Source organism: Phyllobates terribilis, unplaced genomic scaffold (genome assembly GCF_046119375.1).
Source record: "Phyllobates terribilis strain yellow unplaced genomic scaffold, ASM4611937v1 Scaffold_13__5_contigs__length_258822181, whole genome shotgun sequence".
Classification (NCBI taxonomy): domain Eukaryota; kingdom Metazoa; phylum Chordata; class Amphibia; order Anura; family Dendrobatidae; genus Phyllobates; species Phyllobates terribilis.
Window position 1 is genome coordinate 31808172 of NW_027362773.1, and position 19289 is coordinate 31827460.

At 41.0% G+C, this 19289-nt stretch overlaps 1 protein-coding gene across 4 annotated transcripts in view; it reads right to left on the minus strand.

The window, feature by feature from the left end:
- LOC141173701 (3'-5' RNA helicase YTHDC2-like) overlaps positions 1-19289 on the minus strand; it is a 123787-nt gene that overhangs the window by 12028 nt on the left and 92470 nt on the right. For 2 of the 4 annotated variants that reach the window (XM_073658052.1, XM_073658051.1), the window contains 5 exons: positions 18209-18318; positions 11096-11388; positions 10446-10623; positions 7197-7400; positions 716-898 (listed from right to left, as the gene is read on the minus strand). In XM_073658052.1, the coding sequence (XP_073514153.1) occupies positions 716-898; positions 7197-7400; positions 10446-10623; positions 11096-11388; positions 18209-18318 (968 nt within the window). The remainder of the gene's footprint in view (positions 1-715; positions 899-7196; positions 7401-10445; positions 10624-11095; positions 11389-18208; positions 18319-19289) is intronic. The other 2 variants (XM_073658055.1, XM_073658054.1) reach the window with 2 other exon arrangements.

The window sequence follows — 19289 nt, forward strand, 5'->3', positions numbered from 1 at the left end:
CACATGATCGTGTTTTTATTTTTTTTTACAACAGCATGGATGACAAGGGCCAATACAAGTCTATGGGTCCGTGAAAAACACGTACAGCTCACGGATGGCATCCATGTGCTGTACGTGTTTAATATTGCAAAATATATGAGAAGCTTTGTCATTTCTTTCTTTATCCATACTGGAAAAACACTGATGACGCTGATGGTAAAAACAGACACATGGATGACACATGGATGGAAATCACTGATGACACTGGTACCCATTTTTCACATATGCGTTTTATACGGACATGTGAAGGAGGCCTTACTCTGTATGTGAGGAGCCCCTTGGCCCGTATAGTTCTTGGACCAAAGGGTTGAGTCTTCTGCAGTTCTTAATTGTTTTTATATGTTTTTGGATTAGGTTGTCTTCAAATACATCAGTCTTCTTTCTTAATTTCCGATAGAGGTGCAGCTTTGTGTCTGGGTGCTTCTTTCTCTACTCTACACAATAGTTGCAGGGACCAAGGAGGAGAGCAGGACTGTGCTATTACATGTCTCATAGGAAAGAGCCGAGTCTAAGCTTCTCTGTGGGGATGTTTTGTCTTTTTTGATTGGGCAGGGGAAAAAGTAACCGGCCCCAGAGACAAATTTCTGCTAGCACCCTCTCGGTTAAAGGGGAAATTAGGAGCTAAACATTACACTCTAACATCTTCACAATGTTGATGAGAAATTAAAAACCGTACCTGTCCATCACGACTTATCTGGACCTTCTTGTTATCATTCCAAGGGTTCAGTAAATGATGTGTAAGCTGAAAAGGAACGTTATCCTTTCGTAGCCATTCCACTTTAAAGACTCCCCCAAGAGTGGTGGATCCCCAATCTTTACTCTTCTCCTGCCCGATCTCTGAACACATTCTAGCAAAGCCCTACACAAAAAATACAAAACAAAGTGACAAAATAAAATGATACAAGTATACGATGTGTTACCTCAATAATTTAAGAGAAATCAGTCATATGAATAACGGGTTATTCAAAGGGAAGCTGTCACCAGCAAAAACGCTATTAACCTGCAGATACGGGGTTAATCTGCAGGTTAACAGTGTTATTATGCTGCCCGGCACCTGCACGTAGCCAAACGCTCAGGGGAGAAAATCAACTTTATTCTCCCCGGCAGCATTAGGCTTTCAGTCACGAGGGCGGCGTCGGTTCAGTCACCATTCTGAGAATACAGAGCAGGAGCTGTAATCGCGCCCCCGATCCCAATACGGAGGGAGTGTCAGTTTCAGCGCTACTCTGTATTCTTAACAGCAATGACTGAATCCGCACCCGTAACTTGAGCCCGAATGCTGCTGGGGGAAGGGAATAAAGTTAATTTTCTCCCAGCAGCATTCGGCTAAGTGCAAGCACAGGGCAGGTTAGTAACGCTATTAACCTGCAGATTATCCCCATTTCTGCAGGTTAACAGCGTTTTTGCTGGTGACCGATTCCCTTTAAGGGAGCCTCTCAGTAAGATTATCTCCCTCCCTCAAGCTAAAAAGGCTGATACTGGGTGGGAAAACAACCTTGGGAGGCAGTGGCTCCTTAAGTGCTATGTCACGCCCACAGCACGTAATGCCTTTTTTGCATATGAATGAAAACCCTCATTACTTAAGAACACGGCAACTGATAGAAGATATAAAGGTGATGCCCATATAAGCAGTTTTGTGAGTAGTTGTTCTTACTGATAAATTCCCTCTAAAAGCAGCATATTATGGAGACAGTCTGTTGTTATTATTATAGCGCCATTATTCCATGGCGCTTTTCATGTGAAAAAAGGGGGTCTACATAGCAAAAACACTTACAATAATCTTAACAAAATGAGTCAGCGACTGGTACAGGAGGAGAGAGGACCCTGCCCACGAGGGCTCACAATCTATGAGGAATGGGTGAGGATACAGTAGGTGAGGGTAGAGCTGGTCGTGCAGCGGTGTCGTGGAGCAATGATTACTGCAGGTTGTAAGCTTGTCGGAAGAGGTGGGTCTTCAGGTTCCTTTCAAAGGTTTCCACGGTGGGCAAGAGTCTGATGTGTTGGGGTAGAGAGTTCCAGAGTAAGGGGGATACACGGGAGAAATCTTGTATGCGATTATGGGAAGAGGAGATAAGAGGGGAGTAGAGCAGGAGATCTTGTGAGGATCGAAGGTTGCGTGCAGGTAAGTACCGGAAGACTAGGTCACAGATGTATGGAGGAGACAGGTTGTGGATGGCTTTGTATGCCAGGGATAGGGTTTTGAACTGGATTCTCTGGGCAATGGGGAGCCAATGAAGGGATTGACAGAGGGGAGAGGCCGGGGAATAGCGGGGGGACAGGTGGATTAGTCAGGCAGCAGAGTTTAGGATAGATTGGAGGGGGGCGAGAGTGTTGGAAGGGAGACCACTGAGCAGGAGGTTGCAGTAGTCGAGGCGGGAGATGATGAAGGCGTGCACTAGTGTTTTTGCAGAGTCTATGCTGAGGAATGCGCGGATGCGGGAGATGTTTTTGAGTTTGGAGTTGGCAGGAAGTGGGAAAGGGCTTGGATATGTGGTTTGAAGGAAAGGTCAGAGTCCAGGGTTACCCCGAGGCAGTGAACTTGCGGGACTGGGGAGAGTGGGCAGCCATTGACGTTGATGGATAGGTCAGATAGGGGGGATGAATGAGAAGGTGGAAGGATGATGAATTCTGTTTTATCCATGTTAAGTTTTAGAAATATGGCAGAGAAGAAGGATGAGATAACTTCGGCTGAGCTGAGAGGAGAGGGAGGAGGCGCTGGGGGACGGAGGAGAGAATTGAAAGTGCTGAATAGCTGTTTAGGGTCGTGAGACAGGGAGGATATGAGAGATGAGAAGTAGGTTTGTTTTGCTGCAATGAGTGTGGACTTGAAAATAGTGAGGGATTGTTTGTTGTACCATTACTAAAAGCAGCACAAAAAATACTTGATATCAGTTTAAGAAAATAATTTTGGTGAGTCACTGAGATACTCAGTGAATAAGGGCTTTTAAATTATTTTGCAATAAATTGAGGATTTTAATTATTTTTGGGACTCACCAAAATTATTTTCTTATGTGAAGCCGTAAGTCACGGCTACTGGTTGGAGACCCACAACATTGTAAGACGGACTGAGTCATATAAATAGGACACTGTGAGGCTGCTTTTTTGTTCATTTACCTTGATATCAGTTTAATAGAGCCACGTTAGCCTCAGTATTGAGTCCGCTGAATTCAAAATAAGGCGTTCTCCTGCATCTTCCACCCGTCTCACCAGTGAATAATGGCCGCTATGTAAACTTAACCTTCTGTAAAGTGTTACAGTTTGCTAGATAGTACCAATGAGTGTGGTTTTCAAATATCCTACGTCTTGATTTAGAAAAGCCCAATACATTTCTTCCTTTAGAGGTCTCTTTTCAGGACTGAATAAATATTAGCATTTTAATTATTTTTCCTAATAACTACATATCAGTTTTGTTTAAAAGGAACCTGTCATTAGTTTCATACTGCCCCAACTATAAACTCATGAAACTGCGACAGGCTCCCTTTTTACAGAGAATAATGGGGAGCAGTATATCAAGACTGGCGACTTATATGTCAGTCTCGAACCCATATATTTTATAAAGGTAGACAACTGGCTTAAAGGGGTTGTCCAGTACTTTATACCACCCCCCCTCCCCCGATGTATTCCCCCGGGGCCCCTAAGGATTTTTGTAATTACCTTACGCTGCAGATAATGTCTGAGAGCGGCGCTACCACTGGCCACTCACAGGCATCACGTGACCCCCGGCTGCAGCCGGCTCTGACATCCGCTGATGTCACGACAAGTGCTGGCAGCAGCCGAGGATCTTTGTCTTCTACGTTCCAGGTGGATGCCAGGCTGTACGCGGTGTGTCCCCACGTCACACCCGGCATCCACCACGCGCTCTGCCTCTCCCCATTCATTAGGAAAGCGCGAGGTGGAAGCTGGGTGTGACGCGGGGGGTAACCCCGCCCACAACCCAGTAGCCACCGCGGGTACCCCAGCGCTGAGTCACGCCTCACTTGTTGTGACGTCAGCGCGGGGTCACGTGATGCCTGTGAACGGCCACCGATAATGCGTGAGCGGCGCTATCAGCAACGTAAGGTAATTACAAAAAGTCTTAGGGGCCCCAGGGGGATACATTGGGGGGGTAATCTAAAGTACTGTACAACTTCTTTAATGTCAAAATGTCACTCTGCACTTGACACATGAAGGTACCATCATGCAATTTTGCATCAAAGCGATTTTTTTTTGTAAAAATTGCATCAAAATTTTAATTAGTGGTCAAAACTGTGACTACATTTTATATATTTTTATAAAATCATGAGAAATTAAAAGACCATAAATCTGGTTTTATACTGGAAGTTTCAAATTTGGCCTTGACGTAATCCCAAGTTTTGAATTTATTAAACCAAAAAAAATTAAATTTTTCAAAACATTTCAAAAGTATTTTCACAACTTTTAATATGTCTGACCTTAAAACAGATAGTCAATAACTGACATTTCCCATATGTCTACTGCACACTGGCATCAACTTTATATACGTCTTTTTTGGGGGGACATTACATGGCTATAAGGATAGCAGCAATTTTTCCAATTTTCAAGCAACTTTCAGAAACTTATCTTTTAGGAGCCAACTCAGTTCTCGAGTGCCTTTGAGGGGCTTATATATTAAAACCCCATCACAAATTACATCATTTTTAAAAATGTATTCATTATAGCATTCAAAATAGTGTTTAGTAAGCTTGTTAACTTTTTAAATGTTTCACATGATTAATATAATGTGGAATGAATAAATGAAAAATTCTATTTTTTCCATTAAAATGTAGTTCATTTTAGCCCCAAATGTCTCATTTTCAAACGGGTATTAGTAGAAATGGAAAAGGAGTATGGAAATATATTATAAATGGTCGTATACTGCTTTTTAAGAACACAGTTTGATAGCTTTTCATTCAATCTTTCAAATAAAATGATCAGAAACATTCAATTCTGCAATTTAATACGTTTTTTTCTGATGGTTTTTAATGGACGGTACAAACAGCATGTTCATTTTATAGTTTGGGTCGTTACGGACACCATGATACCAAATAAGTTGAGTTTATTTATACCTTATCATTTTCTCTTAATAAAATCCAATAAAATAAAATATTGTGTCGTCATATTCTAAGAGCCATAACTTTTTTTATTTTTTTTTTGCTATAGGGGTGTATGAGGGCTTATTTTTGTAGGATGGACTGTTATTTTCATTGGTATAATTTTTGGGATTGTGATTTTTAGTTTTTCAAATTTTTTTTTTTTTTACAAGTAAAGTGACTGACAATGTGTAATTCTTGCTTTCTTTTTACAATGTACAATGACTAGCTTGCCAATGCTAATTGACAAGCTAGTCCTACAGTTCAGGTCATTACAGACATGGTGACGCCAAATATGTGTAGATGTTTTTTTTTCCCCCCAGTAATAATAGAGGGCTTAAAAAAGGACTTTAGATTTTTTTTTTACTTTGTTGGTATGATTCACACCTATTCTTACACAGGGACAGGAGGAGATCATGCATAATCTCTCTCCTCTCACTGCAGCCTGTCCGCTACCCTGCAGCCACCTTCTCCTCCTTCACGCTGGCTGAAATCAGAGGGTGACAATTTAATAGGCTGTATCTCAGCCTAGATTTCAGTATTTGCAGTGATCCAGGGCTCATTTTAAAGCTAGTAATCTCTAAAAAATTAGCCCCAGATCACTGTTGTAGCTGCGATAAAGGCTGAGATATGGCAATTAGAAGCCAGGACATATACTATACATCTTTGGCAAGGAAGGGGTTAAACCAAGTTTATTAATGATTCACAAAAGCTAAACTAAAAAATAACATTTGCATTCTCAAATTATTTTTTTTAAAAGTACCATATACAACCAATTTTTCTGTAACACTCCTCCTTATTTTCATGCCATTTGATATCCTATATCACCATCATAAAATCTCAATCAGCCATCTTTTCTCCTGCCACGGGTAGTACAGTGCCAATTGGACGGCACACTAAATGGACCGTTTACACGGGCCGACCTGGGGCCCTAAATGACTGCTGTCCAGCTTCTTGTTTGCCGATCATTGGTAGTTTAGTAGACGTTACACAGGCTGACCCAGCTTTAGATGTGCACTGGAATAGTCTTTAATAGATTGTAAACGGGTCTTGAGCTGCTGAGAACAATGACAGCCTATGTGCAGTGAACAAAGGACAACGTGCTGCCGAGAACGAGGATCTTTTGTGCAGCACAAAAGGTCATTACACCTGATGGACAAGCTTTTAACTGGGAACACTTGTTTAAGATAATTGTGCAGTGTAAATGGACCTTTAAGGTAGAACCTGTGGTCCGTACAGTCTCACCAAGAATCCTGCACCACCTTCTAAGCCAATTTTTGAGACGCTTGATAAGTTATGTAAATACATAATGCATTTCTGAGTAGTCCATCATTCACGTTAAACTACTGAACAAAAACCTGGGGGTCCCTCATCTTTCTTTTACCACTGTGAGGCAGTGACCGGGATCGTATACGAGGGACGTTATATATCCCCCAGAATGTGTACAGAGACCTATTAAAACCATTGGAGTGCATTGCAGTCATAGACACACATGCGGCTGCAATGCAGGAATGAAGGTGAGCATTGACCTGGTCAGGCTATCTGGCTAAGGCAGATTAGTAAAAACCCGGCAGGACCTTCATTTCTTGGAGGAGGTCACAGGAGGCAGTGGGGCGGCCTCCTCCCTCCAACCCGGGTTTTCCAGTGGCTCTTGCCACAGGTCCTTTAACATCCCTGCAGTAAGGGTTAGTGTTGTTCTATGTTGGAACCTGCTAGGAGCATAGCAGGAAAGCTCAGCAGGATTGAGGGTGGCTGAACCCACACCTGGGAAGCCTCTGCACCTGCCCAGCTCTGAGCGGCCCGGCGCGGCCATTGCCCCGGCAACCATTGTTTATGGACTGATGTTAACCCGGCTGCGAACTGGAGGACTGCTCTGTTTACCCGTGAGTTGCTGAATAAAAAGCTGTTTATGTTGGGACTTGCTTGGGTCACTGCCTCAATTACTGCACGGTGTGAACACCGTCGCCTTACACCACTTATAGAACATAAACATAAAATAAGCATAAACACCTTTTTCCGCATACATTTGACACTAAATAATTCTATTTTAAGCAATATTGTATTTGTTACCTGAAAATGGCCAGATCCTTGAACAGAAAATACCAGATAAACGGTGCTGCTCTCCCAGAATGCTCTATTCAGCTTACACTCATTGTTAGGAGTCGTGGACCAGATTCCTTTTTGCTGGGAAATGTCAAGGTTTCGCAGGTTGCTACTCTTCATTATAAAATACCTGACAGGTAAAATTGGTCTTGGTGATGGAGATTTGGAGCTCTGCGAGGCATAAATAAAATTTGTACTTTGTTATTTTCCCCTCACCAGCATGGAGTAGCTAAAAAGGGTTTCCAAACTTTGTCTACGGTTTTTTTGTGATACTGATAACTATCTGCCTGTTTTCCCAGAGCCGATCTCGGCCGACTCAGAGTATTCATGGACCGATCCTGCAGGAGATTCCTCTTCCTCCACTGACGTCACGTCAACAGAGCATGGTTTTGTCTTCCGCTCTGCTCTGTTTAAGGGGCATCTCTGTCAATGTCATGCTGATTGCCAGAATGACGTCTGTACTGACGCCCCGTCAACAGAGCAAATCAGAAGATGAAGAGCTGCTCTGCTGACGAGAGGTGAAATGAATCCGGCAGACTGTCCCCGTGCAGAACAGGCAGGTAGTTAGCAATCATCTGCCTGTTAGTTCTTAGCCCCATACACAAAAATAATAAAAGGCCTGGATAACCCCTTTAAGAGCAAGTGCTAAGGTTGTATAATTGCATTTGCTAACAATACGGTTCTTACTGTTCATACTAGCAGTTTTTATGCTTTTTGTCAGGATGTCTGCAGTGTTATTTTATCTCCTTAAAATTCCCAATTATAGATCAAAAGGGTTTGTCAGGATTTGTTTGAAGGTGAATGCAGAGGTTAATGAAAACCATAATGTTAAAGGGGTTACAAGCCTTTTAAAACAGATCTCTTAGAATACATCAATATAAGATTGGTGGAGATCTGAATTTCACCCCCCCATACACACAAGACTAACTGTTTGAATGTGACATGACATCTTTACGAGTGCGGCAGCTCCTTCAATGTTTACACCAGTTACAGTTTGGTTTGGACTTTTTGTAGCCATACAGCAAGGTATTGCAGCAATGCCCTATTTAAGTGAATGGACAATGCGGCAAAGCCTTGTACCTCCGCTTCCTAAAGTACAGAATTTGCAAGTATGAACTGGCCTGAAATAGATGCAGACATTAAAAAGGCTGCAGTACTCAATTAAGCACCACAACCCTTTCAGATCATTGTCAAGAATCAGACCCACCTCGTCACTATCGATAGCTTATCCCATCATTACTTTTAAAAGAACGAATACCCACTTAAATATGAATAGAGATTTGTCTATAAAGTCAGGTAAGACAATACAGTGGAACATGGATGTACAGTACAGACCAAAAGTTTGGACACACCTTCTCATTTAAAGAAATTTCTGTATTTTCATGACTATGAAAATTGTACATTCACACTGAAGGCATCAAAACTATGAATTAACACATGTGCAATTATATACTTAACAAAAAAGTGTGAAACAACTGAAAATATGTCTTATATTCTAGGTTCTTCAAAGTAGCCACCTTTTGCTTTAATGACTGCTTTTCACACTCTTGGCATTCTCTTGATGAGCTTCAAGTGGTAGTCACCGGAAATGGTCTTCCAACAATCTTGAAGGAGTTGCCAGAGATGCTTAGCACTTGTTGGCCCTTTTCCCTTCACTCTGCGGTCCAGCTCACCCCAAACCATCTCGATTGGGTTCAGGTCTGGTGACTGTGGAGGCCAGGTCATCTGGAGTAGCACCCCATCACTCTCCCTCTTAGTCAAATAGCCCTTACACAGCCTGGAGGTGTGTTTGGGGTCATTGTCCTGTTGAAAAATAAATGATGGTCCAACTAAATGCAAACCGGATGGAATAGCATGCCGCTGCAAGATGCTGTGGTAGCCATGCTGGTTCAGTATGCCTTCAATTTTGAATAAATCCCCAACAGTGTCACCAGCAAAGCACCCCCACACCATCACACCTCCTCCTCCATGCTTCACGGTGGGAACCAGGCATGTAGAGTCCATCCGTTCACCTTTTCTGCGTCGCACAAAGACAAGCTGGTTGGAACCAAAGATCTCAAATTTGGACTCATCAGACCAAAGCACAGATTTCCACTGGTCTAATGTCCATTCCTTGTGTTCTTTAGCCCAAACAAGTCTCTTCTGCTTGTTGCCTGTCCTTAGCAGTGGTTTCCTAGCAGCTATTTTACCATGGAGGCCTGCTGCACAAAGTCTCATCTTAACAGTTGTTGAAGATATGTGTCTGCTGCTAGAACTCTGTGTGGCATTGACCTGGTCTCTAATCTGAGCTGCTGTTAACCTGCGATTTCTGAGGCTGGTGACTCGGATAAACTTATCCTCAGAAGCAGAGGTGACTCTTGGTCTTCCTTTCCTGGAGCGGTTCTCATGTGAGCCAGTTTCTTTGTAGCGCTTGATGGTTTTTGCAACTGCCACTTGGGGACACTTTCAAAGTTTTCCCAATTTTTCGCACTGACTGACCTTCATTTTTTTAAAGCAATGATGGCCACTCGTTTTTCTTTACTTAGCTGCTTTTTTCTTGCCATAATACAAATTCTAACAGTCTATTCAGTAGGACTATCAGCTGTGTATCCACCAGACTTCTGCACAACACAACTGATGGTCCCAGCCCAATTTATAAGGTAAGAAATCCCACTTATTAAACCTGACAGGGCACACCTGTGAAGTGAAAACCATTTCCAGTGACTACCTCTTGAAGCTCATCAAGAGAATGCCAAGAGTGTGCAAAGCAGTCATCAAAGCAAAAGGTGGCTACTTTGAAGAACCTAGAATATAGGACATATTTTCAGTTGTTTCACACTTTTTTGTTAAGTATATAATTTCACATGTGTTAATTCACAGTTCTGATGCCTTCAGTGTGAATGTACAATTTTCATAGTCATGAAAAGACAGAAAAATCTTTAAATGACAAGGTGTGTCCAAACGTTTGGTCTGTACTGTAGTTAAAAAAAAATTAAAAAGGTTGTCTCTTCATGGACATTTATGGCATGTTCACAGCGGCTGTGGCATCAGTTGGGTGCTCAGGATTGGGGAACCATATTCTAAAGATAGGTGTAGTTCTCAGAAGGGAGACCTAAAACATCATACATTTATTAGTAAATGTTTTTTTTTTCACAGTTTGTACAACTTTGCATTACATTCCCAGTGTAGAAGTTGCTGCTCAATCTGTGGGTCTGATTTCAGTTACTTAGACACTACCTTGATAGAAGCAGGTGGAGAGGCGCTTGCACAAGGGCTGGAGTGGCTACTGCCTTCAGGAAATTTAGCAGACATCTGTTGCATTTTCTCTTCAAGTCGTTTTGGATGCTGTAAAACCCTCTCTTTAAGTTTAGGTTGTTGAGAAAAAGTCATGGGTGGAGACTTTATAGTTCTGCTGCTATAAAAAAAAAGGGAAATGTTGTAAGGAAGTAATCATTTACAAACATGCTTATATTTACGATGGGTCAAACCCAGGGCTGTGGAGTCAGTAAGCCAAACCTCCGACTCCTCAATTTCCATGACTCCAACTCCCTCATACATGGCTCATGTTTAAGTGATAAATTTACTGTAGCACAGATTCATCTAGGCTAAAAGTCTAGACCTTTAGATAAGGAATAGGACAGACATTTATAGGACATTTCATAACTTTCCCAAATTCTTATGAAAAAAATTATTCCCCACAAACTGCATTGGACTACTGTACCCAATTTATTATATATTTTAGGAGTCGGAGTTGGTCCATTTTATACCGACTCAACCAAAATGGGCTCAGACTCCGACTCAGACTCCACAGCCCTGGTCAAACCACTATGAAAAACTAAAGCATAGGAAGAAAACTGACCAGAGTTGTGGGAATAAGAACAAAGTACCTGTCAAAACTACACAAGTCATCGGAGAAGTCTGTTTCTGCTGAACCCCTATGACTATGATTGGTCCTCCAAGAAGACGATGCTGGAAGCTCTTCAGAAGACATTAGCCTTGGTCTTTGTCCAATTCCCGAAGGCTGCTGTAGACCCGCTGACTGCTCTTCATTAGTTAATACAGTTATCACTGCCCGGATGGTGGCCTCATCCACTTGAGTCCAAGGTTTTGAGGGCGACTTCACACTTCTTAGAAATAAACTGTACCACTTTTGCCTCAGATGTACTAACAAATTAGCAGACTAGAAAATAAAGCAGAGCAGTCAACCAATAACAACCATGTGACACTTAGCGCCAACACTTCATAGGTAAAGACAAATTCACTTTAATGTTTCGCCAAGGTTAAAAAAAAAAAAAAAAAAAAAAAAAAAGAAAGGTCCAAAATGTACTGTCATTCCTAAACAAGTTTTTCAATTTGGCCATTTATGAGCTTTCCAAAAACAAATAAAGATTAATTCTCCCAACATTTTAGACCAATAATTTCTGGGGTAATATCTTACCCCCAAAAAATAAAGGGAACACTCAAATAACACATCCTAGATCTGAATGAATGAAATATTCTCATTGAATACTTTATTCTGTACAAAGTTGAATGTGCTGACAACAAAATCACACAAAAATCATCAATGGAAATCAAATGCATTAACCAATGGAGGCCTGGATTTGGAGTCACCCCCAAAATTAAAGTGGAAAAACACACTACAGGCTGATCCAACTTTGATGTAATGTCCTTAAACAAGTCAAAATGAGGCTCAGTATTGTGTGTGGCCTCCATGTGCCCGTATGACCTCCCTACAACGCCCGGGCATGCTCCTGATGAGGTTGCGGATGGTCTCCTGTGGGATCTCCTTCCAGACCTGGACTAAAGCATCCACCAACTCCTGGACAGTCTGTGGTGCAACGTGACGTTGGTGGATGGAGCAAGACATGATGTCCCAGATGTGCTCAATCGGATTCAGGTCTGGGGAACGGGCGGGCCAGTCCATAGCTTCAATGCCTTCATCTTGCAGGAACTGCTGACACACTCCAGCCACATGAGGTCTGGCATTGTCCTGCATTAGGAGGAACCCAGGGTCAACCGCACCAGCATATGGTCTCACAAGGGGTCTGAGGATCTCATCTCAGTACCTAATGGCAGTCAGGCTACCTCTGGCGAGAATATGGAGGGTTGTGCGGCACTCCAAAGAAATGCCACCCCACACCATTACTGACCCACTGCCAAACCGGTCATGCTGAAGGATGTTGCAGGCAGCAGATCGCTCTCCACGGCGTCTCCAGACTCTGTCACGTCTGTTAAATGTGCTCAGTGTCAACCTGTTTTCATCTGTGAAGAGCACAGGGCTCCAGTGGCGACTTTGCCAATCCTGGTGTTCTGTGGCAAATGCCAAGCGTCCTGCACGGTGTTGGGCTGTGAGCACAAACCCCATCTGTGAACGTCGGGCCCTCATACCACCCACATGGAGTCGGTTTCTAACCGTTTGTGCAGACACATGCACATTTGTGGCCTGCTGGAGGTCATTTTGCAGGGCTCTGGCAGTGCTCCTCCTATTCCTCCTTGCACAAAGGCGGAGGTAGTGGTCCTGCTGCTGGGTTGTTGCCCTCCTACGGTCCCCTTCATGTCTCCTGGTGTACTGGCCTGTCTCCTGGTAGCGCCTCCAGCCTCTGGACACTACGCTGACAGACACAGCAAACCTTCTTGCCACAGCTCGCATCGATGTGCCATTCTGGATGAGCTGCACTTCCTGAGCAACTTCTGTGGGTTGTAGAGTCCGTCTCATGCTACCCCGAGTGTGAAAGCACAACCAACATTCAAAAGTGACAAAAACATCAGCCAGAAAGCATTGGTACTGAGATGTGGTCTGTGGTCCCCACCTGCAGAACCACTCCTTTATTGAGGATGTCTTGATAATTGCCAATAATTTCCATCTATTGTCTATTCCATTTGCACAACAGCATGTGAAATTGATTGTCAATCAGTGTTGCTTCCTAAGTGGACAAATGATTTCACAGAAGTTTGATTTCCTTGTAGTTATATTCTGTTGTTTAAGTGTTCCCTTTATTTTTTTGAGCAGTGTAGTTTGTATCCTGCCTTTTTCCATATTAATTATTTATTTTATTAATGGACACAATTACATACTTGTGAATGCAATGGTCTAACGGTATTAAGCCAACGGATTAGCACTCTTGCCTTGCTCATAGCAGTTTATGGACATTGGACTGGGATAGGGATGGAAAGGGGTTTGTGGGGAAGGATTTGTGTGGGGTCCAACTGTTTGTAATATGACTTTTTCTAAACTGTTTAAAAAAGTTATCTAATAAAAAAAAACCATATCAAAAATGTACTAATGATATAAAAAACTTACCAATTTGTACATGGCATGTTGGGAGGAGAATTATCTATATATCCCACACAATCCTTTCCACCATCACATCCAATGGTATGGGAAGTATATAGATGGCATGTTGTTTATTTGGAATGGTTGTTCGTTCAGTTTCAGAATTTAACCCTCCGTCACATACAATAGGCCTGACAGGCACATCTCTTTTACTTTCATTTCTCCTTCCTCACCAGATTGTGAGGAAATCCCCTCCCTCCAGGTAGTCTCCGGTCTCTAGCAGCTCTGTGAAACCTCATACCACAGTTGGATTGCAGAGCTTCAGGAGGACAGATATAACTGCGCTAATCTCTCAGGCTCATTGTATGTGAACACGTCACACTCAATAAGGTTGGTATTTTATGTTTTTATTCATCACAATTGTTTATTTAGCTTGTTTTATGAATGTATAGCACAAAGTGTAAGGATATTTCATAGAAATAAGGCAGATTAAAAAAGAAAGTGTGCTGCTCAGGCATATACAGTAGTTCCCTAACACATATTCCTTCTCTTGCTTCAGATTATCTGCTGAAATGGAGAGGAAAATGTACAATTTATCAAAAAACCTTGATGTTGAGGAAGTAACAAACATGCTGTTAGATGATGCAGACCCCACACTGAATGAGGATTTAGGAGAGGAAAGTGAGATTGATTCTCATGATGAGGTGGAAGTATGTGAAGTGGATTCTGAAACAGAGCAAGATGGTGACAGTGATGAGGATGAAGATGTAGAATCTTATTATATGGGAAAAGATAAAAAAAAACCCAATGGAACAAGAAGCCACTCCAGAAAAAACGTAGGGAACCTCAAAACATTATTACTCACCTTCCTGCAGTTATAGGAACTGCAAGTAATGCAAAAACTGCAGTTAAATGCTGGAATAGTTTATTCACAGGTGACATTCTGGACTCTATTGTCACATATACCAACCAATATATAGACATTATAAAGGACAAGTTCATCTGCAACAGAACCATCAAGGCCACAGATGAAATAGAACTGCGTGCTTTTTTTGGATTATTATACCTTGCAGGAGCTTATAGGGCAAATAGACAAAGTTTGGAGGAACTTTGGAGTAAAGATGGGGATGGAGTTGAAAAATTTGGCCTTGTTATGTCCATAAACAGATTCAAGCTTCTAATTCGTTGCCTTCGGTTTGACGACAGAACTACCCGAACCGAACGTAAAACACATGACCGACTTGCTTCAATTCGTGATATATTCCAAAAATTTGTTGAAAACTGTAAAAAAAAGCTATTGCCCTGGGGAGAATCTCACTATTGATGAAATGCTCCCTGGTTTTCGTGGTAAATGTGCCTTTCGTCAATATATTCCATCAAAGCCTAACAAATATGGAATAAAAATGTATGCCCTTGTTGATGCCAGTAAGACCTACACTTACAACCTGGAAGTTTATGCAGGACAACAACCAGAAGGTCCTTACTGTGTCAGAAACAAACCGAGTGATGTTGTAAAAAGACTGGCTGAGCCCTTATTTGGATCGGATCGCAATATAACAGCTGACAATTGGTTTTCAAATTGTGATCTGATTGATTATCTGAAAATGCAGAAGCTTTCATATGTCGGAACTGTAAGAAAAAATAAAAAAGAATTGCCTACACAGTTTGTAAGTGTGAAAGGGAGACAACAGTACAGCAGTATGTTTGCATTCCATAATGGAAAGGTTTTGGTTTCCTATGTACCACAAGCAAAAAAAATTGTACTTCTTCTATCAACACTTCATGATGATGATGCCATCGATCCTGGGACTGAGACACAAAAAAAACGGAGATAATTACATTTTATAATGCAACCAAAGGGGGTGTTGATACAGCTGATCAGATGTGCTCAACTTTCAACGTCAGCAGAAACACCAAACGCTGGCCAATGGTCATATTTTTTGCTATGTTGAATTTGGGTGGTATAAATTCACAAGTCATTTACCTTGAAAACAAGCTTGAACCACTCCGTAGACGATTCTATCTTAAAAAATTGACCCATGAACTAGTGCTTGGAGAAGTATAAAAACAATCGGTATCCCCTCTCGCCTTCAAGTTCAGCTCAAAAGATTCCGCCCAGAAGATGCACCACCTGCACCACCTCCCAAAAGAAGGAGATGCACCACCTGCACCACGGAAAGCGGAATCAGAAGGCTTTCTAATTATGAATGTCACAAATGTCATAATGCAATCTGCCTGACACATGCAAAAATGATGTGTAATTCTTGCTCTTTGCTCTGCAAGTGTAATTTTTCTGGGGAAACTTCAGGATCTAATTCTGATTGAATATGTGTTTAATAGTACTTAAGGTACCTTAAAATTAAGTTTGTTTCCATAAATTTTCTTTGTAGAGTTTTTTGACAGAGTCGAACTGGGGACTATTTGGCGGGAGTTTTGAAATGTTTGTATTTCAGAGTTATTAGTTTTATGTTAAGTAAATGGGTTTTTTTTGCACCTGATTATGTGTAGTCTCTTTTATTACATCCCTATGAAGGTCACTGATCACTTTTAGAGCACTGAAATTGCAAACATTAGATATTATAGGTATTTTTCTAGCCTGCGCCTGACAGTCACATTGTATGTGAACTCGTTAGAACCGATATTGTATGTGACGTAGGGTTAATATCTCCATACTAATAATGATAATCTAATCTTCAGCACACATTCCAAAAAAATATCTACATCATTCTTTGTCTTAATGTCTGATTGCTGATTCCAGGAACCACAGTATAATCACCAAGTTATACAGAAAACAATTATAGGGCAACACCACACTACATTTTAACAGATGTCCTCTCAATCATGTTAATAGGAATTTACTCAAAGCAAAACCACAAAAAGAAGAATTAAAAATTCCCCCAAGATTCAGAAAAAAAAGCAACAAAAAAAGGCAAGAGTGTTTACCTGCCAGATCTCAGAACTAATGCACTCAGGATGCAGCAAACCCATATAATAAAGATGGCGGCAACACAGGTGCAAAATACTGATGAGACAATCACTCACAACCTGCCATTTCATGGAGGGGGTGACTGCTTAGTATTAAAAATGCACACAGAAAGACTTGTATAGGGTGCCGTTCACACTTGGGTAGTGCACAGCATCCGGCTTACAGCCTATTAGTTACGCCCATACTATTAGATTAGGCAGGCTGCCCGGTACTATCTAAGTGCACCCCATGAGAACAGACACCTTAGTTTACAATGCCAGCACTAATGGGCCTGGCTGCACCCTGGAATAAAAAAGTGCAAAAATACTAAGCAAATCACCCCCTCCATGAAATGGCAGGTTGTGAGTGATTGTCTCATCAGTATTTTGCACCTGTGTTGCTGCCATCTTTATTATACGTGTTTGCTGCATCCTGAGTGCATTAGTTCTGAGATCTGGCAGGTAAACCCTCTTGCCTTTTTTGCTGTTTTTTTTACCAGGAATTTACTTATCGGTAGATTTGTAAGGGCACATAGTGCATGTTCTGATGAGTAGCATTACAGTAGTGAAAGTGATGCTTAAGGAGGAGGGGATACTCTCTCCCCTTAATCAAGCCAAAACAATGATTAATTCAAAAAATAGAGAACAATACGTCTATAATAATCGTGACAAAATGGCAAACTCAACTTTTTCTACCCCATACAATGAAGATTTTTATAAAATTTCCAGAATCATTAGGAAATATCTTCCTATCCTTTATGAAAATGAATCGATCTCTCGCATAATTAAAAATGGAGTTAATTTTGTAGCAAGCAGATTGCGTACTATAGGCAACATCATCTCACCCAAATATTTCTCTATTATCGACAAATATACTAATAACAAAAATAATTGGTTGAGCACACAAGGTTGCTTTAAAGAGTAGGTGTACACTTTGCCCCCAGTTATTTGTAACAAAGCTTTTTATTCCAACATTATCTATCATTCATCCCTATCGCATGTGTATGTAGCTTACATTATAGAATGCACCCAGTGCAAGCTCCAATATGTGGGATGTACAACCTGCAAACTGAAAAATGGTATAGCAGAATATGTTGATGGATCCATTCCCAAGATACCTGACGACATTAATACACAAATTAAAAAACGCAACATTTCAGGTGATCTTGCATTATAGAGGGTTTTTGGGATTGAAAGAGTACACAAACCAAATAGAGGAGGAGATTGACTGGATAAATTAAAGGCACGAGAGGCTTTCTGGATGCGTAAATTAAATACCCGTTCACCCAATGGTCTCAATTACACAGCAGATCTTGTGTATTTTTTTTTTTACTAATTTTTGCACCTACAATTCATTATTTTGTGACTATTTAAATACACCTTTACAGAACACGTTTGTATTGGTAACTCCATTTTCCTTGTTTACCCCATCCATAACATTTACAATTTAAGGACATACCCCACATGGGGCTGTCAGCTTTGATTAAGGGTTTTTCTACCCAAAACGAATAAGCTTAATGTTTTTCTTTTTTTTTTTAATATGTGCACATGCTGTCTATTTTTTTATTCTGTATGATTAAAGGCTAAGTTTTAACCTACTGTTCTGTTGGTTCTGGAGAACATCCCATTTCAGACTGTTGAGCTTCAGAAATAAGCCTAAAACCACTGCCCCTTGGGTTTTTCAACTACTTCTAGTAAAGAGAAAGTGCTAACTTATCTACCCAGAAGACGTCAGTAAATGTGCTACTTTTACTGTTATTACCTCCTGATCAAGCTTAAAATGTAACCAGTCGTCCAGCTTTAATGTAGCTAACTCAGCCGTGCTTCTGTCTTCCGTCTCACTGTCACTGCTCTCATTACCATCCAGCGCTGCTGAAATAAAGATACAAGAAAATATACCTTAGGTAAGCCCTTTGGGCACTATATGATTGTCAGTATTTAATACCCAAAGGAACAAAAGGAGAGATAAAAACACTATGCCATAATTAATGAGCAAAGTGCATACAGGATTATTTGTTTCCCTATATTTGGTAAAAAGGAATCAAATGGGCACCTTCCTCTTTTCTTGTCTCTGAACACAGAGATATTGTCTCATCACGTGTGTGAGGTTTTACTTTAAGCACTATTTTTTGCACTTGAGGATTAACATTTTTTTAAAAAAGATTTAATAAAAGTTAGTTTTTATGCGTTTTGTAACAATTGCCTACATTCTGTCTAAGAAAATAAACCTCTCCACACCAAATCCTAACAGTTGTCACAAGCAGGAAAAAGTCTATATGAAAAGCAACATTCACCAATCAGCACTTAATACCAGATGTCAAAAAAGACAGCCAGAAAATGTGTTGGCAGGGAAATATGACTTGTCAGTATGTGATAATTGTCATTAATTTAGAACTCAGGGGTGGCATCAAGAGATTATTAACCACTTCGCGCCAGAGCCTGTTTTTGCCTTCGTGACCGGGCCAATTTTTTCAATTCTGACCACTGTCACTTTATGAAGTAATTACTCTGGAACGCTTCAACGTATTCCCCTGATTCTGAGACTGTTTTTTCATGACATATTGTACTTCATGATAGTGGTAAAATTTCTTTGATATAACTTGTGTTTATTTGTGAAAAAATCGGAAATTTGGCGAAAATTTAGAAAATTTTGCAATTTTCAAACTTTGAATTTTCATGCCCTTAAATCAGAGAGATATGTCACACAAAATAGTTAATAAATAACATTTCCCACATGTCTACTTTACATCAGCACAATTTTGGAACCAAAATTTTTTTTTGTTAGGGAGCTATAAGGGTTAAAAGTTGACCAGCGATTTCTCATTTTTCCAACAAAATTTACA